Source organism: Lagenorhynchus albirostris, chromosome 2 (genome assembly GCF_949774975.1).
Source record: "Lagenorhynchus albirostris chromosome 2, mLagAlb1.1, whole genome shotgun sequence".
In the NCBI taxonomy this organism is placed as follows: Eukaryota; Metazoa; Chordata; class Mammalia; order Artiodactyla; family Delphinidae; genus Lagenorhynchus; species Lagenorhynchus albirostris.
This window is the reverse complement of record NC_083096.1, coordinates 65,493,249-65,513,084: the sequence shown is the minus strand read 5'-3', so window position 1 is coordinate 65,513,084 and position 19,836 is coordinate 65,493,249. Positions and strand designations below refer to the sequence as shown.

At 44.5% G+C, this 19,836-nt stretch overlaps 1 protein-coding gene across 2 annotated transcripts; it reads left to right on the top strand.

Moving 5' to 3' along the window:
• Positions 1-412: 412 nt before the first annotated feature.
• MGST3 (microsomal glutathione S-transferase 3) lies at positions 413-18,684 on the top strand. Of its 2 annotated transcripts, none has more exons than XM_060134231.1 (6): positions 413-525; positions 13,183-13,306; positions 14,429-14,502; positions 15,349-15,406; positions 17,657-17,729; positions 18,439-18,684. In XM_060134231.1, exons 2-6 carry the CDS (start codon positions 13,190-13,192, stop codon positions 18,573-18,575), a joined length of 459 nt encoding a protein of 152 aa, XP_059990214.1. In that variant the 5' UTR covers positions 413-525; positions 13,183-13,189; the 3' UTR covers positions 18,576-18,684. The 2 variants fall into 2 exon arrangements, with proteins under 2 accessions (XP_059990214.1, XP_059990206.1); XM_060134223.1 differs by lacking the exon at positions 413-525 and adding an exon at positions 532-656.
• The last annotated feature ends 1,152 nt before the right edge of the window (positions 18,685-19,836 follow it).

The following is a 19,836-nucleotide window of genomic DNA, read 5'->3' as shown; positions in this document are numbered from 1 at the left end:
GCCCCGCACACCCTAGACGCAGCCAGAACGCACCCATCCCAGCCTTGCAGCCCGGCTCTGGTGCCCTGCCCCTTGTCCGCACGCGCCCTGCAAACCCGTGTCCCCGCCCTCACCCCAGGGCCCCTAGAAGCAAGCTACGGTGGCTCTGCTGGGGATAAATTATTACCGTGCTACCGTGCTGCAAACTCAGCCCGAGAAGTATGAACTGGCTGGGACAGTTTAGGAAGGCGGCCACGAGGGCCTTTGCAGAAAGGAACAGATAAATGCATTTGGGAGTAGGAGGGGTAAATCCGTGGACCACGGTGAGCAGGAAGAAAATGCAGTCTCTGCCTCAAGACCAGCGGCCCAGAAGCAATACTCAGCTCTGACACCCAGAGCCCCGCCTCCAGGGCGTGGTCTCGCGCTGCCCCGGGAGAGGGCGGGGACTACTCCGGGCCACGCCCCACTCTTCAGGAGGCCAAGGGTGCCGCACCTACAGTTCCGCTGCGCACTGCGTTCTGCACCAGCCGAGCGAAGGTGATCCGGGTGAGTCCCCGCACCTGCGGGCAGCGAGGAGCGTGGGCCTCGGAGGCATTTCAGCTCCTGCGCTGGGCACCGCCCATATCTCGGCCATCCCAAGCTGAATAGGGACTCGCTCTCTCTCTCCCTCCTTGTCTGTAGGTTTCTTTCTACCTTCCCATCCCCTTTGCCCTCCATCCTCCCCATGATGTAGTGGGTTTGGAGCGTCTAAGCTGGGCCGGCCACGCTATCTAAAACTCAGGGAAATTCTCAAGGTCAACCCTTCCTCAGTTACTTCCTTTTCTCTCCTCCGCTCCCTGGGCTGTGCGGACGCCGGTCTCCTTCTTTCTGCCTCCCAGAGCCCACCTGACCTTGCCAACTGCATCTCTGGTGCACAGGAGGGGCGGGCAGGGCACTGCAGGGACAGCTGGCAGTGCAGGCCTGATCGGTAACACAGGTTTTTAAAGTGGCCTGCGAGCGCTGCGCCAGCTGCGGATGTGCATGTGTTGCTAGGGACATTCCGGGAGGGCCTCCCAGGGAATTGTGTTTGTTTTCCTCCGGTTTCATAGAAACGTTTGTCGTATGTTTGAATTGGAACCTACGAGTGGGTCATTTCCTACGGCTGCCTTAGAGCAGGAGAGGAGGCGGAATCTTCGTTGAGGTTGATTTCAGAGAATTTCCCTCATCTGGTGTTGCTGCAGGGAGCGCTAGGGCCACAGCGGTGGGGCAGCTGCGGGGCGGTGGAAGGGGCTGGAGGCTGGTTGGTAAGTCATTCTCCGAAGTTCTGGCTTCTGCTGTCACTTTCCTTGGGAGTCACGAGTTTACCACTACATTGTAGCTTAGGGGACAAGTGAGTGTGGAAAGGGAGGTAAAAGGAAAGCAGAGACAGGAGGGTGGGTAGGAAAAGAACTACGGGCTTGCGGCTTTAATCCGCTAACTGGAGAAAGGGAGATCTGGAGGGAAGGACAGTTACTGCTCTGCAGATATATGGCTCTTTGCAGGTGCTGTAGACCTGGGCGTGGTCATGTGGAATTGCCGCAGATCTTCGATTCCTCTGTCGGTGGAAGCAAGGGCATCTCTTGGGAGATCTGTAGATCGCTGGGAGCCTACAGTTTCTGGGAAGCACCCAAGGTTATTGGTCAAAATTACAGACTATGTTTAGGTCAACGAATTCAGTGTTGAGAGCATAGTATCTGAGTCAGGGGATCAAGAACGTTTATTCTCACGGGAGTTAAATTTAACAGAGTTAAATAAGTTTACATCTAAAACCCAAACAAATACTTTCAGCTGGGGAAGACGTTCTGTAAAGCTTCCCTCCTGACAGTGTTACAGAAATAGAAAACTTTGTCAAGTGAATCCCCCCGCAAATGATGTTACTACATATAAAACAGAGGTACTGTGTAGAGGTACTGTGCCCAGCCATAGAAACGGCACTGCAGGGGACTCCTTAGATTAAGGAACAAAACTGGAGAAGGGCAGCCTTCCCCCTTATTTAGACTTAATCCTGCCAGTTTAGAGTTCTGCAGAGACACAGTCCATGAAGGGGAGCCTCTTAACCTGGAGGATAGCAAAGACACTGAACCTATGTGGAGAAATCTGGAATGAAGTGAATGACAAATCAATGTGTCAAAGAGTAATTTAGTGCCTACTGCACAGCTAGCAATATTTAAATATATTCTTCCCTATATTTCTATTTAAATATTCTGAATCTGTATTCAGATCACCCTTGCCAACCACAATTGACCATGAACCATTTAGCGTTTTTTAAAGCAATATGTGTTTAAAAGAATATACTGCTACGGTTTTTACAACTGGTTTCATTAATACTACTTATGAGTATACCATCCTTCTGAAAAAGAAGAATTCAGCAGTTACCAGGTAGTTTACTGCTATGTAAAATAGAATTTTTGCGTTTCCCTCGCTATCTCTTACACTGTCTATGTGCCTATCTTCCTATGGGGAAGTTGTACTACCTTCCAAATACATTTGCAAATACCTTTAAGGAGTTCAGCGTTTAGAATCATCCGTCCCATGTTACTCTATGAGTTCCTTCTAGAGTCGACCCATTTATTAACTGGAACATGTGTTCTAATACTTTGGTGACTTAGTTCACTCTTTTTAATTTAATAGTGTTATTTTATTTCTCCAGCCTAAGAAATGTGAATGATTGTGACACAACTTCATTCTAAGTACAGACAGGCCTGAAGAGTTAGACCCCTGTTTCAGGCAGGAGCCTGCAGCCTATGCAGTTCCTTCATTCAGAATGGCTGGTAGCCTGGTGGGGACTTGTTCAGCAGCTGCTAAGAATTCACTGCATACAGTCCACCCACATTTCTTGTGATGGAAAATCCAAATGGTGTCCATGTGACTCATTAGAGATTTTTCTTTTCCTCTTTGGGAAGTCAGGGCTTAGTTTCACTCTGCCCCTCAGTTCCTATATAATGCCAGTTAAGGGACAGGTTGTATGGAAATCGTGATGTAAAAATGAAGTGCCAATTTTTGTGTGGCTTTGCCCTTTGCAAACCCGAATGCCCGAAAGTTTGGAGGATTTTTTTCCCCTGTAATCTCTCCTCCTGTCATACTGCAGTGCTGACACTCATTAAAAAGGAAAAAAAAAAAATGTTCCTTTTTGGACCTTTTCCAAGTTTTTTTCTTCTTCCAATTAGAAAGCTCTCAGGCTTTAATCAGTCACAGACTTGGAGTAAATTATTAGCTTTCTGTTCTCGTTAATATATTTTATGCTCAGGAGAGGGTCCGGAGAGGTAGAAAAGTTTCAAAAGAGGTCAAGTGTGGTCAAACTTGCTCCCCAACCTCATTGAGAGACAATACAGCCAAGGGTTGAGAGCATAACTGTGGAGCCAGACTGCCTGGCTGTGTGTGAATCCAGGCTTTCTCTGTTATAGCTGCGTGTCCCTGGGCAGATTACTAAACCTCTCTGATGTTCAGTTTCTTCATCTGTAAAATGGAGTAATAATATATCATAGGGATGCTGTGAGGGCTTAAATGAGTTAATATTGATGAACTACTTAGTGTTTGACACATATTAAGTAATATATGTGCTAATAATGTGTTATTAATAATCACTGATTTCTCCTACCACTCTTCCTCTAGGTTATATCACTACCCTTCAGCCAACACTGGTCTCCTTTTCATCCTTATACAAGTAAACCCCTTTCCTGTCTCCGTGCCTGTGTACTTGCTGTTTTCTCTACCTGTGTGCTCACTCTCACATCACTGTTACATCCTTCAGAGCCCTTAGCTCAATCTGTTACCTTCCTGTTTCATGATCCTCCTAAGTTGTCTCCCTCCATTTGACTCTGTATTCTGGAAGGTCAGGACCTTCTTTCTCAGTCTTGTTCACTATTGTAGCCCTGCACTGCACGTGGTACCCAGCATTCAGTAGGGGATACATCAGGAAAGGAATCATTCTAAGGCACTACTGAGGAAGGTGGTAGATGTGGACTTAAAGTGAGCATTCCATTTAGGTGAAACACTTTGTCCTGCATTGACTTTGTCAGATCAGCTCCCTTGAATGAATTGTTACAAGATTTTTATTTTCTTCTGCATCCCATAACTTCTCCCCATTCTCTTCCCTGTCCTCTGAGATTGGTGCCTTCAGACTATAGGAAATGTCCTGCAGCCTGTCCCTGGGATCACACCTCCCTGGAGGCTGGGCTCCAGATGGTCCAGCATGGCTCAGGGCTTTTAGGTCAGCACATCAAGGAACTCTCGCCCATAGGACCTTTTGGGTCAAGAGTCTGTTTGGGAAAGTTTGTCATCCTACAAACAGGGGAACCTAGGATTTGTTCTGTCTTACAATCTACTATTCTTAGATTCCTGAAGAGCTGAATTACCAGTTTTTCCCAGGGGAGACTCAGTTAAGCATATGTGTCTAGTGCCTTTTCGCACAGAAGTCAGACTCCAGAGAAGAAAAGAGCAGGTTATTTGCTTATTTGGCCTTAACAAAGTTTATTTGTGTCAGTGCAGGCTCATCCCACGTAACCAGGAAACATTCACTTGGACTTGAGCATCAAGCTGGTCCTTCCCTCCCCACTCCCACTCTCAGCCAGTGCAGTAATGTAGTTGTCCTTAGCACTGACAGTTCACGAGAATGTTGGAATTAAAATGACATGTGGAACTTGAATATTTTATATTCCAAGCTGTGGCCACTTAACTATAAAATTGAATATATTTGAATTTATAGGACATTTATCTCTTAAGAAGACAGATCTTCCATCCCCCTAACTTGTAGTGTGCTTCCACTTTCCAAGTGTTCTGCCAGCAACACTGATTAGGAATTAAAGAATATGAGAAACCGGGAAAGACCCACTTTATTACCTGCCTGTGTTGTTTGCCTCACTTGAGTTAATATTCAAGGCTGGACAAATAATGGCCTGCCTATTCAACTAACTTTTCATTTTTAGCCCTTGGAGTGATATTTACTGAATATGCAAAACAATTGTGGGGAATAGTTATTTTTCTTCACATGGTTATTATTCCTTCTCTCAACTGTCCATGTACTCTTTTTTTTAATTTTTTAAAATAAATTTATTTATTTGTTTTTGACTGCATTGGGTCTTCCTTGCTGCGTGCAGGCTTTCTCTAGTTGCGGCGAGCAGGGGCTACTCTTCATTGTGGTGCGTGGTCTTCTCGTTGCGGTGGCTTCTCTTGTTGCGGGGCACGGGCTCCAGGTGCGCGGGCCTCGGTAGTTGTGGCTCGTGGGCTCTAGAGCACAGGCTCAGTAGTTGTGGCTCACAGGCTCTAGAGCGCAGGCTCAGTAGTTGTGGCTCACAGGCTCTAGAGTGCAGGCTCAGTAGTTGTGGTGCACAAGCTTAGTTGCCCTGCGGCATGTGGGATCTTCCCGGACCAGGGCTCGAACCCATGTCCCCTGCATTGGCAGGTGGATTCTTAACCACTGCGCCACCAGGGTAGCCCCCGTGTACTCTTTTTAAAATCTCACTGCCATTTGAGACTTTGACACTCAAACAGATTTTATCATCTGTGTACTGTAGAAGTGACCAGACTGGCGTTCTGAAAATGTAGGATGGACCCAAAGAAATTCTGTGACTCTCCTTTTTTTCTCTCCTATCATGGAAACAGGGAATTACTTTTGTGCTGCTTGCCTCTAGGATCTCAAGTTTCTCCATTTAGCTTTTTGTTTTACATCTTTATTAGAGTATAATTGCTTTACAATGGTGTGTTAGTTTCTGCTTTATAACAAAGTGAATCAGTTATACATATAATGTTCCCATATCTCTTCCATTTAGCTTTATATGGACTCAGCTGCCTTGCCTAGAAATAATTTTGAGGACTATTCCTTTGTAGATACATTTGGAGGCAGAAACGAGGCTGGACAGCTACCTCATTAAAAGAGTACAGGCTGAGTAGACCCCTAGCACAACCTCAAGAGTTTTTGGAACCACCTCCCAGTGTTGGGGACTCATGGTGGTCCATTTGATGTGATCAGATGAAGCCCTTTAAGTTACCATCCTTGTATTATTCTCATGAAAATGCCATGTAAAAGAAAGGACCGGGGCTTCCCTGGTGGCAAAGTGGTTAAGAATCCGCCTGCCAATGCAGGGGACATGGGTTCAAGCCCTGTCTGGGAAGATCCCACATGCCCTGGAGCCACTAAGCCTGTGCGCCACAACTACTGAGCCTGCGCTCTAGAGCCCGCGAGCTACAACTACTGAGCCCACGTGGCACAACTACTGAAGCCTGCACACCTAGAGCCCGTGCTCTGCAACAGGAGAAGCCACCGCAATGAGAAGCCTGCGCACTGCAAGGGAGAGTAGCACCCGCTCGCCGCAACTAGAGAAAGCCTCACGCAGCAATGAAGACCCAACACAGTCATAAATAAATAAAATAGCTAAATTTTAAAAATAAAATAAAATGAAGGACCATATATAAGGAAGATTGGATTAATAATACAGCAGCCAAATAAGTATTTTAATGAAACATTGGGGAATGGCTCCAAGTCAGTCTATAAGTGCTTTAGCATTGTCCCATTCCTGATGCATTAAAAAAAAAAAAAAAAGACTGCTGAGAAATTGCAGTACAGTTGGACGGGAGCAATCTTGCAAAATGGAAGTAAGGGTTACCATTGTCCACACTGGTTTTTATTTGTTTGAGGGCAAAGAGAGAGCTGAAAGTTGAAATCCTCTCTCCCTTAAGACATTTGATAGATTTTCATTTAGGAGAAGATAAGTTGTAACTTCATGGCTCAGAAGTCATAAATTATTTGAGGCCAGTGCCCAACTGATAAAGCCTACCTTTTGCTCCATTTGTGCAGTGTTGATTGTGTCCTGGGGAATTTCTATTGGCAGCTAAGATGGAGTGGAGTAAATAAGTGAAGGAGAGCTTTACCCCAGGAGTATTCCGTTGAATGTAGTTCAGGAAGTTCTCTGAGTAACCCTTTTGTAACTGAAGGAACCCCTGCCCCAGTGAGATAAGGCAAGTGGTGGCAGAAGCAGGAATTGGAGGAAAAGTTGAGCGAAGTATAAGCGCTGGAGTAGTTATGCTTCCAGGTGAATCTGTCAGTCACATTCCTATAGGAGAGTACCTTAGCCAAATATCATAATGAAACTCCATGTTGCTAACTCAGGTACTGGAATAGAGCATACCTCCTAGGGGTGAGACCAACACTGCCTCATTTGAAGTCCAAGCTTGATCACTCTAAAGTAAGACTTTACAATGGTGCCTTGTAGCTTTTTAAAAATCCACTGGGGGGCTTCCCTGGTGGCACAGTGGTTGAGAGTCCACCTGCCGATGCAGGGGACACGGGTTTGTGCCCCGGTCTGGGAAGATCCCACATGCCGCGGAGCGGCTGGGCCCGTGAGCCATGGCCGCTGAGCCTGCGCATCCGGAGCTTGTGCTCCGCAACGGGAGAGGCCACAGCAGTGAGAGGCCCGCGTACCGCAAAATAAACAAACAAACAAAACATTCCCAAAAGGATCTCTATCATTAAATAAGTGACACGAATTTCCTAAATAAAAAGAAAAACTAATTCCTTTTAAACCTTCGACTTAATGTTCTCTCAACTGAACTATTTTGACTCAAGCCTGCCAGGAAACAGTTAACTAGGAACATACACCTCTGTAGTTACTAATAAGTGAAGACAGAACAGAAACACTTCTGTCCTATCTCTGCCTATCCCCAACCCTTTTAGTTTCATATTTTTGGGGGGGTTGGGGGGATTTGTACACAGTTTCTGATCGTTGGTATGAAGGAAAAATCTGGAATTGGGTATTTGTTTACTTATTTGCCTGCTTCCCCCAGTAAAACATGAGCTTCCTGAGGGCAGGGACCAAAGTCTGGCTTGTTCACCTCATCCCCAGCATGGGCCCACTGAGTAGCACATAGTAGGCACTCAATAAACTTGAACAAGTAAATGAATGGATGCTCAGCCCCATGCGGGGATAAGCATGTCTGGCTACAGGGAGGGTCTGCATGACTGCAGTCTGCTGATTTCCATAGTCTGTACTAGAAGACTGCTTCCTTCTGAATACTCCTGCCCTTCAGATAATAGATTATAACATGGCTGGCTATTAAGAGTTCAAAAAGGAGGGGAATATATGTAGTTCTAAGCTTTGTTTGCTATTTTAAAATGATAATTCTAAATTATAAATTCTTAAATGTATCTCATCATCATGTATTCGAACATCCGCTTTTATCACTGAATCAGGGCAGAGACAGTTAACAGAACATTAGCACACATAGTATAACCTGATATATAACACTTATTGAGTACTTACTATGTGACAGGCATCCTGATGGGTGTTTAGAGACAGTGTCCCCATTTAATCTTTACAACAACTATATGGTGTGGGGTAGGTGCCGTGATTATCTCCAATTAACAAGTGAGGAAACCAAGGATGCTTGAAAGACGTTGAGTAATTTTCCCGAGGACACACAGCTAGGAATATGAGATCCAGGTTCTAAACCCAGACAATGTGATTCCAAAACTTACCTGCAAGGCTGTCTCTATAGTGCACATAGTGGATAAGTGACAGGATTCAAGCTAAAAATCAGGTCCGATTCTTTGGTTCCTTTGTAACATACTGTCTATTCCTCCTGTCTCCTCAATTACTAATTATTGTCAGGCCATTTTTTTACATAACTTTTTTGGTATATATTTGCTCATTTTGCACATAGAAAGGTACAAAGGAAAATCTATAATTCAGCCATCTGGAAATAGCTATGCTTATGCTTTTGATATTTTCTTCTTTAATTTTTTTCTATTGTTGAGAAAACTAGATATACTCTTTTTGTTTTTTTTAATTTAACATGCTGTATATTAAGTCTGTTTCACCATCTTTAATGTTTCACCATTTTTAATGGTTATATACTATTCTGTTTTCCAGATATATTATTTTTTTAATTAGTCCTCTTTGTTTGGACATCTATACCATTTCTGTTTTTGCTGTTATAAATAGTGCTGAAGTGAATGTCTTTGAACCAAATCTGTTTGCCTTCCTGATTATTACCCCAGGATAGATTCCCAGTAGAATTAATGAGCAAAAGGTTATGAACAATGTAAAGCATATTGCCTGCCGCCAGGCTGTCCTCCAGGTGGTTCTGTTTTACACTTCTCCCAGCAGCGTGTAATACTACCAAGTAACTAAATAAATTTTTATTTGTACAAATCATAAATTTTAATCTTTACAGCTGGTGTGCAACTAACCTCGGAAACTACGTGATAATTAACAAGTGCTCTTATACAACCAAGTGAGTTACAAAGTAATCTATACCAGTCATGAAAGTTCAGCTCCAAAAGGACCACTGGACTGCTGTGTGTCTATCACCATGTAGAAGGCAAACTCTAGGGCAGAGTTCCCACCCCCAAGAACCTTATCTTGTTGGGTGGATATAGGGGTTGCCAGTGACACAGAGCAGGTATGTAATCAACAAACTATAGTGTGCAGTCCGAATGCGTGCTCATGTCAGAAAGAGGTTGTGTTGCACGTATCAGCTTCTCAAGCCTGTGCTCTGGGAGCTATCGGCTAGCTGCGGGACCGGCCCAACCTCGGGTGTGGCTGGAGCTGCCTGGAACGTGGCTGCTGTGAGCCGAGGTGCCTCCCCTTTCGCCAGTGTATGCACCCACACCCACGACGGGGCGGGAGCGTGCATCTCTTTGCCCTCAGAAAATAAGAATTCAGCAAATGACAAAGTTTTTTTTGAACCCTAAGTGAATTAAACTGATTCTTTCCTTAAAGGACAAGACTTAAGCGTTTTGCAGTCCCTACTGGATTTATGTTTTCAGCAGCTGTAGCGACAGAGCTTTTCTCTGTGTTCTGATCTCCTCTTTCTCCAGGAATTCATACATCCAGTTGCTTCCATTGTTTCAGTAGAGGCTTTGAGAGGGAAAAAGGAAACTGACATGGGTTAGGCACACACTTTATGCCAGGCACTGTGCAGAGCAGAGGAGGCATTCTGAAAGCAACCTGGACTTACAGCTTGCTTCATTTATTCCACAGCTTTCTATAAGCACACACTCTGTGCTTGGCACGGGGGATGCCAGACACACACGTTCCCTCCCTCACGGGAGCTTAGTATCTGATGCAATTGGCTGCTCTCTCTGTTCTAGCCCTGATCACGCCAGCTGGGAAGTGCTGGCTACAATGGCCTGTGAAGCAGGGCTCCTCACGTGGTGAAAGTGCAAGGAGGTGTGTGTGGGGGGGGCGCTGAACAGGCTTGGCTCCGGCACCTATGCAGGTGTGTCCAGGCCTCCTGCAGGGAGATCCTTGGGGAGGGCCGCCTCTCTCCTCCCGCCCCTAGTATGCTCACTGTTTCCTGGCCAATTACACTGTCCTTTGCACACTACCCATTTTAGCATCGGACTCTGGGTCTCCCTTACTGTAAATTCTCTGTCCTTCAAAGGTCTTATTCCTGGCTCTGCTTGCCCTCACCTAGATTCTTTTCCCCTCAGTACCTATCACCATAGCAAAGTGTCAAGAGAGTCACTTTCACTAGGGTGTGACTGCCTAAGAGTGTAACCTCCCAGGTTGCATTTATACTTTGGAAGAGGAGGTCAGTAGTAAACATTAATTTCTAATTGCAGGTTTTTAAGCAGTTGCCTTTCTGAGTGTTCATTGCCTGCAACAGAAACATCTACTCAAAAGATACTTCTCTGTCCTGCCACCCAGCTTCTCCTACCCAAATCCTTACAGGCCAGAAAAACAGAGGCCAGTGACCGAGCCACCTAATGTTTTGCCTGGGCTAGCTGGAGTATTTGGGGAAGAATTCTAAAACCTGCTCTGGTCTTAGCTCTGCCCTCATCTCTCTACCTGAGCCTCCATTTCCTTTTCTGTAAAATGGAGCTTATGGGATTTGGGGGGAGATGAAAAATGAGCTGAAAAGTCTGCACCAACACAAGGTGACCCCAGGCTGTGTGAGAGCCTAGTCGCCTGTCTAAAGGTGAGGTCTGAACAGACTTTCAACTTGCACACTTTGACCTAAACCAGATACGCTTAATCGTATCGTTCTTAAACAGGCGGCTTTTGACAAAGTTAGAGACAGCTCCATTTTCAGTTGCCTGTTTGGCCCAGATGGGTTGAACTCCAGGGATATCATGTAGTCATATTTATTTATTTTCAAAGAGGTGTTCAGTATTCACCCCATATTTTTGTTTTAATAACTACTACCAAAGCTTCCTCCCCAAGCTGATTTTCTAAACTCTGGAAAAGACTAATTCTAAAAGAGAATGAGGGCAGGGAAGCTTGGAAGGCAGCCAAAGACTCCTTGCTCTCCACAGCCACACAAGATGGCCCAGGAGAGGCTGACCTGGAGGTGATTCCCATGCTGAGTCCTGGGGATGGCCCTTTCCAGTGTGTGTGTCCCCTGTCCCGGAGGAGGGAATGCTGGGTGCCCCTCCACAAGCAGCTCCAGGTAAAGAAAGAATATAGCAGGGGAAACTAACGGGAATTATTGTGAAACATGGTTGGGGATGGGCAGGTTTTAGGATTTTGGTTCCAAATGTTATTTTGCAGACCTAAGGGAAGCTTACTTTTAAAGAACTGACCTGTTTGCTGGCCCCAAATTCCACACTGAGAAAGATTCTGTGATCCCAATGTCAGTTCAGCTTTAAATCATCAAGTGGGATTGAAAGGGGACATTGGAACTGAATTGGAACCTAAATTTGAATCCCAAATCGGATACTTTCTCTTTTAGACCTTGGGAATATTACTTAACCTCTGGGTGCTCTTTGGAAAATAGGGATATTAGCATCTTGTTGGGTTGTTTGTGAGGATGGCTAAAACATTTTGGAGCAGGGTAACCTTCCCAGGCTTTCAGGAGAGATTGCAGCCAAACACTTTTAGGGGTGGAATTTTTTTTCTTTGGCCACGCCATGTGGCATGCGGGATCTTAGTTCCCTGACCAGGGATCGAACCTGTGTCCCCTGCAGTGGGATCGTGGAGTCCTAACTACTGGACCACCAGGGAATTCCCAGAGATGGAAATTTTAAACTGAAGACAGAATACACACAGGAGCTGTTGGCCTGTGGCAGCCATGCACGTGATGGGACAGCAGCTAAGGATCTCTGGAAGCATTGTAGCTATTTCTCTGTGTCCTGCCGTGCTCTGACCCTTCAGACATCTGGTGATCAGTGCTCAGAGAGACTGGAGGGCAGCACTAACTTACTCTGAATTTATTGGGGCTTCTTCCCACCCAGCAGGTTTTCCTCTCCTTGATCTCCAGTCTGTTTCTTTCCTTTTTTCTTCTTTCCTCCTGGAGCAGGACAAGAGCTAAAAGAGCTGAAATTGCTGAACACTGAAAAATGCTGATATGAGCTTTTTCTCCAAACATTTCATAAGAAATTTTTCAAACATGCAGAAAAGTTGGAAGAATTGTATAGTGAACATCCATATAGCTACCACCCAGGTTCTAGCATTAATATTTTGCTATATTAGCTTGCATCATCATTTTTTGATGCATTTCAAAATAAGCTGCATTGCAGACACTAGAACACATCATGGGGTTAGTTTTGAAGCGTTAATTTGATGAAGAATCTGGGTTCTCCAAGAGCTGCCCAGAGCCTTGCTCTGGCTTTCAAAGAACTATAACTGATCCCTTCCCTACCAGTGTGATATTTCTGCTGCTGTACCAGCACGTGTCTCAGGATCCAAGGGAGGCCCTTGGGTTCCTGCCCTGAGAGTTCCCGATGCCAACAGACATACAAGCGAAAAACTTGGAATCACTGTGTACTTACTGACTATATCCTGTTCCTTTCTCTTTCTCTCTTTCTCTCTCTCTCTCTCTGTCTCTCTCTCTCTCTGTGTAACTTAGTATATCTTTTAGCATTTTGCCTTGCTAAATATTTTTTTAAATTGTGGTTTTTAGTGGCCAGACCATCCAATAGCAATGACTACTGCAGTGGTTTAGATAAATCTCATACATGCGATGTTGATCAAAAGAACTCAGGCGCAAAAGAGAATATACAATGTGATCGTGAACTTTTCTGTGTGTATATTGCAGACTTGAATCATTTTTTAATTCTGTTGGGTGGTATACAGTAATATCGGTATACAGTAATATCTCTACCTCTTAGAACCACCAGATCGCTCACGCCTCTTTTTGATCTGTAGGGATATGTTTGCTGGTAACAAAACATCCCACTCTTGAGGCCTCCTGCAGCTTGGAGCCCACAGTGCCAGGTGGCGGCCTAATGTGTTCTTTCTCCCACAGAGTCAGGATGGCCGTCCTCTCTAAGGAATATGGTTTCGTGATTCTAACTGGTGCTGCCAGCTTCCTAATGGTAACTCATCTAGCCATCAACGTTTCCAAGGCCCGCAAGAAGTACAAAGTGGAGGTGAGTGGGAACACAGTGGTGCCTCTGTGGGTTCGTCGCGGCAAGAACTTGTTTTCAGTTGTGGAGGGAAAGGTGAGGTGCTAGTGGTCAGCGGTGGCAGTTTCCGGCCTGCTCCTATTAGAAATTCTGCCCCTGTCTGGCAGGAGGAAGCCGAGAAATATGGGGCCCTTCTGGAGAGTCATTTCCATCTTGTTTTACTTTTGTCTCTTCTGTAAAAAGACCAGGTGTGCTTTTGGCTGGAGCTCTTTGCTAGGAAGACAGTTATTTTCTAAAGGGGGTTAAATAGGAAATTCCCGGGCTGTCCAGTGGTTAGGACTCTGCGTTTTCACTGCCAACGGCCCAGGTTCGATCCCTGTTTAGGGAACTAAGATCCCACAAGCTGCACAGCGAGGCCAAAAAAAAAGCGGGGGTTGGAGGGGGTTAAATAGCAGTTGTTTCCTGGTGTGCCACTTTAAAATGATGTCTTCTGGTGATTTTCCTGTTTCCCAAGTAGAAACGAAGCACATGGTGCTGAGTTAGCCTGTGTCTGGACATCAGACATAGGGAGGAGGTCTATTGAATGCTTCCTTTAGCTCTAGCTGATCTAGAAGGGATAATTACTGAAGCTGTCCCTGGTGAGCAATTTTAAATGTCTACTTCTTTTGAGCAATTTCTAATTAGAGCTCCTTTTAAAGTTTTCATGTCTAGTTTATTATTTTGATGGACACATTAAAACTCTCACACACTCAGTTTCTGTTCCCCCATTAGGGGAACCTTAAAAGGATGTGGTATTTGCTGACTCTCGGGAAGGAGCTATTTCCCAATGGCATCCTTGTAATACATCCCAAAGCCACTCGTGATGGCATAACGTCAACAAAAACCCTGAATTTGGCACAAGCTGCCTCTATCCCTTGAATGGCACAGACATATATTCTCGTCACTGGATATTAATAGACACAGATTGAATCTGCCTCTGAGAATGAGGCCTCTGTCACCACATGCATGTAAGCAGAAACTGAATGATCATCTTACCAAGGTTATGGCAGAAGATGCTTTGGGATACATTATCTTTAAGGTTGATTTTAACTCTCAACACTGAATGCTACACTTGACCATTTGATCACACACACTTTGTTTTAACAGTATCCTACAATGTATAGCACTGACCCTGAAAACGGACACCTCTTCAACTGCATTCAGCGGGCCCACCAGAACACGTGAGTGCTGGCCCTGCCCGGCCCCCAAGACATCTGCAGAGCGGGTGTTTTCTGTACAACACCTCAACCCTTGGTACTGTTTGCTGAGTAATAGCAACGATGATGATAATGAATACTCATTAAAAGTATCATTACAAATGTATAAGTGAACAGATTAAATATTAAGCAAAATTAAGAGTTGTTAGGATGGTGGGATTCTAGATAACCTTTTCTTTTTTTCTTCCATTTCTTTTATTTTTAATTGAAGTAAAATTGATTTACAATGTTGTTAATTTCTGCTGTACAGCCAAATGATTCAGTTATATATATTCTTTTTTGATATTCTTTTCCATTATAGTTTATTACAGGATATTGAATATAGTTCCCTGTGCTATACAGTAGGACCTTGTTGTTTATCCATTCTATATATAATAGCTTGCACCTGCTAAACCCAAACTCCCACTTCATCCCTCCCCCAATGCCCTTTTCAAATATGAATTTAATGCTGCATTACTCTTCTGCGGTATTTGCAGCAAGTTCACTCTAAACTGATACTGAATCTCTCAGCCTAGCGGGTGAGAGGCTTTGAGCTCTGCAAGGAAATCTACTCTAATTCGCCTCATCAGTTTGTTAGATTTGAGGTCTTTGACTCACTGTGTTCTGAGTTACCTCTAATCTAATCCCAAGCAGAGCAAAAGAAGGTGGATCTTAGTGGTCAGGCCTTCTGCCTCTGGTCAATGTTTATTTTTATTCTCAAGTTTCTAACTTGGCAAGTAAGAATGTAAAGGGTTCTTAGTTTTACGTAGACATACTTATATAGAGCACTTAAAAGGAAAAAAAAACCTTTTTTTTTTTTATCTATTCCAGGTTGGAAGTGTACCCTCCCTTCTTATTTTTTCTAGCTGTCGGAGGTGTTTACCACCCAGTAAGTTTTTCCGGGGAGGGGGTTCATCTAATTAGATTGAATAGATTTAATTCACTGAGCCATTCAGGAGGGAAGAGGAAATGAAAATTTAATGAACATCTTCAATGTCTAGGCACCATGTATTTAAAAGAATTTCAGTTACTTCTTACAAAGTTCCTTAAAGTAGGTAGCATTTTTCCCGTTTTTTACAGATAAGGAGAAACCTCTTGGATACTATGTAACTTTCTCAAGATCAAATAGCTACAGAGTAGATGAATCAGAATTTGAACCCAGGTCTCTCTGATCCTAGGAGGTTCATGTCCATTGAGTTTTCCTTTGCCATATTATTCATGCAACGAACATTTCCTGGACACCGGAAGTTACTGCAGTGAACAAAACAGGCAAAGACTCCTGGTTTCGTGGAGCTGACTCTTAGTTGGGGGTCGCAGACAAAAAGCAATTCAAGGACATCGCGTAGCATGTTAGAAGGTGATGCGCCCCACAGAGGAAGCAAAAGCAGGGATGGTGGAAAGGGAGTGCCTGGGGACTGGGGGGGACAGTGCTGAGTGGGGCAGTCAGGAGGAGCGCCTTGTTGCGAAGGTGACACTTAAGCAGTAGGTGAGGGAGCAGGTGCTGCAGATGTCTCCAGACACCTCCAGGCAGCAGACGAGCAAGGGCGAAGCCCTGGGGCAGGAGCCTGGCCGGTCTGTGTGGTGCACAGTGAGTAGGGCGGCTTCAGTGGTGAGCAGGAGGTGAGGGCTGGAGGTGAGGGTGGACCTCGGGGCCTTGTGGGCCGCTAAGGCCCTTGTGAGCCTTAGGTTTGGTCTGCACTACACCTTATCTAAATAAAGCAAGTTTATCTGAGCCTGATTAGTTGCCATTGGGGTCTTGCCTTACACAGAAAGTGTTTCCTTTCCAGGGCCCAGGTTTCCCCTCCACTGAGTTCAGACCGGAGTGCTGGCACCCCACATTTCTGGTCCTGAGACTTTCATAAGCCTCTGGTCTGTACCTGAATGGCCTTGTGCTTTCTTTGTCAGCTGCCAGAATGGCACATCTATAGTTCATGACCTCAAAGTCTTGTATTTGTTTCAAAGAAAATTCTGCTACTCTCTTAGAGAAGATATTTCTTTCCTGTGCCTCTAAAGAGCCCCAATCCTAGCAAGTAACTAGGCTAGCTGGTCTAAACAGACTAGCTGGTCTCTCTAGGTGTCACCTGATGTCCACCCCAGCCCCACTGCTGTCCCACTCCCCTAGATCCCATTCCTTGTGCTTAGTTCTTGGAAATACTCTAAGACGACTCTGAAGACAAGCACCTGATATTGTTCCCGGGTTGACGGTAATTATGCGACTTTAAAGAGAGACCAGGCAGAAACTACAGAGCTCCTAGATAGTGACTTGTGTGCCTGGGGGTTTATTTATAGTTGTTTCATTCTCCTACTGATACTTAACTTCCATTAAATCATCAAAAAAAACAAATAAAAATCATAAACTAGGAACCTCACCCCCACTGATGCCACTGCTAAATTGAAAAGACAGTTGGGGACAGTGACGCACAGTGACTCACGTCCTCACACACCCTCTCTCTTCCTCTCCCCTGTCTCCTTTAGACCAAATGGGTTCGTCACCCCAGCAGGGTGTCCAAATGGAAGGATTTCCCATCTTGCATGAGTTTTCACTCTCTCTTCCCAAGGGTGTTGGGAATGGGGAGACTTTCCCCTCCAACACCACATGTTCTGGGATTCACAACATGACACACTGCCCCGACTTTTTCTAGTGGAGCCCCATGCCTATGCGTGGGCCGCAGCACAGCCCCTCAGAGCCCTCCCAGGGGGGACCTGGCTGAGACGAAGCAGCACACAGCTGTGGAGTGCGCAGTCCATCTCCTGTCCGCAGGGCTCCTCCCCTAGTCCTGCCTTTCAGTGGGTTTCCTCTCCTGGCTTACTCTGTGACCCCCAGGCCTGCCTCTCCTTCCCCTGCACTCTAGCACACTGAGTCCCCTGGGGCAGGCCGGGAGGTTCCTCCCATCCCACCTACCTAGGAGAAGGCCAGCAATCACCTCCCAGGTCTCTGAGCAGTTCATAGAAGGATCACAGCGCTTTGATTTTCCTGACTGAAACAACTTCATTCTACCCTAACTTTGGTAGGGAGTATTTTACTATATCCATGAAACTGTTAACTTTTTGTTAAAACATTGTGTAATCAATCCTAGATGTTAATAAAATTCTGCCTGTTTCTTTCATGCAAATAACTAACGGAGCCCTTTTATTTTAGCGTGTAGTTTCTGGCTTGGGCTTGGCCTGGATTGTTGGACGAGTTCTTTATGCTTATGGCTATTACACAGGAGGTAAGGACATATTGACATCTGTCAAGGAAACAAATTTAGAATCTTATACTACTATATTTTCCTGTTTAGCAGGGCTTTAAGAAAAGGGAAAGTAACTTGATATTTAGGTGAAAGATCTGTTATCTTCTTTCTTTTTATTAACCTTTGAATAGTAACAAAGCGCATTCTGCATTTTCAGTGTGTCAATTGCTGTTCTAAGAACTCTGCATACGCTGTTTAGCCTTATAACAATTCTATGACATAGATAATATTATTTTATAGATGAGGAAACTGAGGCTGAGAAAGATTAAGACTCTAGGTCACAGAGCTACTAAGTGTAAACTGGAAAGTCAGGATTCAAACCCAGGCAGTCTGAGCCCAGATCCCCTGCTCCTAATCAGTGCTATAAATGGTGTGCCTGAGAGAAGGGGGAAGAGATTCTTCTGGCTGTCCTTACCTCTTGGGAGAGGGAAAACTCCAAAAGATCCTGGAGCAAAGGTGCTCTAATTATTATCCCATGATGTGTTTTAAAGTTCAATACTGTTGTGGCACACGACTTTGCGTGCAGTATCTTACATACTGACCGCTTAGGCTGAAGAGCTGGTTGACCTCCTAAGACTAGACGGTCTAATGTACAGCTCCAGGTGCCTTGACAGAATGGCTGGTGGATGTTGACAGCATCGTCACTGTGGAACACCCCCAGTAACTTCTGCTCTTTCCTCTTTTTTAGAACCTAGAAAGCGGAAACGGGGAGCCCTGAGCTTCATCGCCCTCATTGGCCTGATGGGCACCACTGTGTGCTCTGCTTTCCAGCATCTTGGTTGGGTTAGAACTGGCTTGAGCAGTGGGTGCAAAAGCTGCCATTAAAGAGTTATAGGGTGTTTTGAAACTCTCATTCATTTTGAGTGACTTTTATTTTCAGTGACTTTTTTTTTCCCCTAAATAAAAACTTACCTGGCGTCAGCCTCATACCTAACCCTGACTCTATCACTTATTTTTTTTTTTGAGTCTTTATCTAAAATATAAGTAGCCTGTTCCTAGTAGATGAGAGAGGGGCCACAGGTATTAAGCACCCCTTCTCACCCTGCCAGAGGATGTTTACTTAATGTGTGAGCTGGAAAAAGGTCTAATTGTGGAAATATGTTCATAGTCGGGCCACAGCAGTGAAAAACTGGGGCTCGAAGAAAGTCTTTTACTGCTAGTTATGATATAAGATTATCTTATCACTTGCTAATACATAGGATAGCAATAGGATTTTAAAAAAATCTCGATTGAAGATTGCTTCTAATGCTTAAAAACTGAAATGATAGACTAAATTTAAGGTTAAGAAACTTAATAGAGATGAATCTAATTTCCTGCATTTGGATGCAAAGATCTGATTGCATAGGTACAAATGGGGAAGGACACCCTTAGCAACAAAATATGGAAGACTTAAAAGGTTTTAGCTGACTTGGAGAACAATGCGAGTTGGCAGAATGAGATGGCTGTTCCAGAAATTAATGTGGCCCTAAACTGCTTGACCGTAATAGTGTCTAGATCTGTGCTTTCCAATACAGCCACTAGCCACATAGGACTATTTACATTTAAATTTATGCTATACTATATAAATAAAACAAACAAAAATATCAGCTCTTTAGTTGCTCTAACCACATTTCAAGTGTTCAGTAGCCTTTGAGGATTAGATAGGATTTGAACCCAGGCCTGACTCTCAAACCCATGCTTTTTCCATTGTACCCCACTACCACTTTGAGGAGCTAAAACATTTAAGGATAGAATGCCCTGGTCAGCAATTGAAGATGGTCAGCTTTGGCCAGGTGACTGCCTGGAGTCCTCAGGGCATTGGATGAAAAAGCTGGACTAGATCAGTGTTGGTTCATGAGAAATTTTCACCAGTGGAGAGCAAAATAAGAAAAATGAGGACTGTTTTCATAAAGCTTTAACTTGTATTCTTTTTTACATTAAAATGTCCCTTTATGAAATGATGGTGGTGATGAATAGTATGGTTTTTTTGTTCCTGACTTTAAAAGATAATATAATTAAAAATTTGTAATAAGCTAGGGTTGTGGTTTGGGTTGATTTTATTTTGATTTTTGCCTTTTTGGTTTTTGTTTGATAAGAAATGCACCTA

Bases quoted from the DNA above. Each gene is read 5' to 3' on its own strand.
- MGST3 (XM_060134231.1), top strand. From the start codon at position 13,190: ATGGCCGTCCTCTCTAAGGAATATGGTTTCGTGATTCTAACTGGTGCT. The intron at 15,407-17,656 runs GTAAGTTTTTCC...CTTTTATTTTAG, and splicing joins TCGGAGGTGTTTACCACCCA to CGTGTAGTTTCTGGCTTGGG. The intron at 17,730-18,438 runs GTAAGGACATAT...CCTCTTTTTTAG, and splicing joins TTATGGCTATTACACAGGAG to AACCTAGAAAGCGGAAACGG.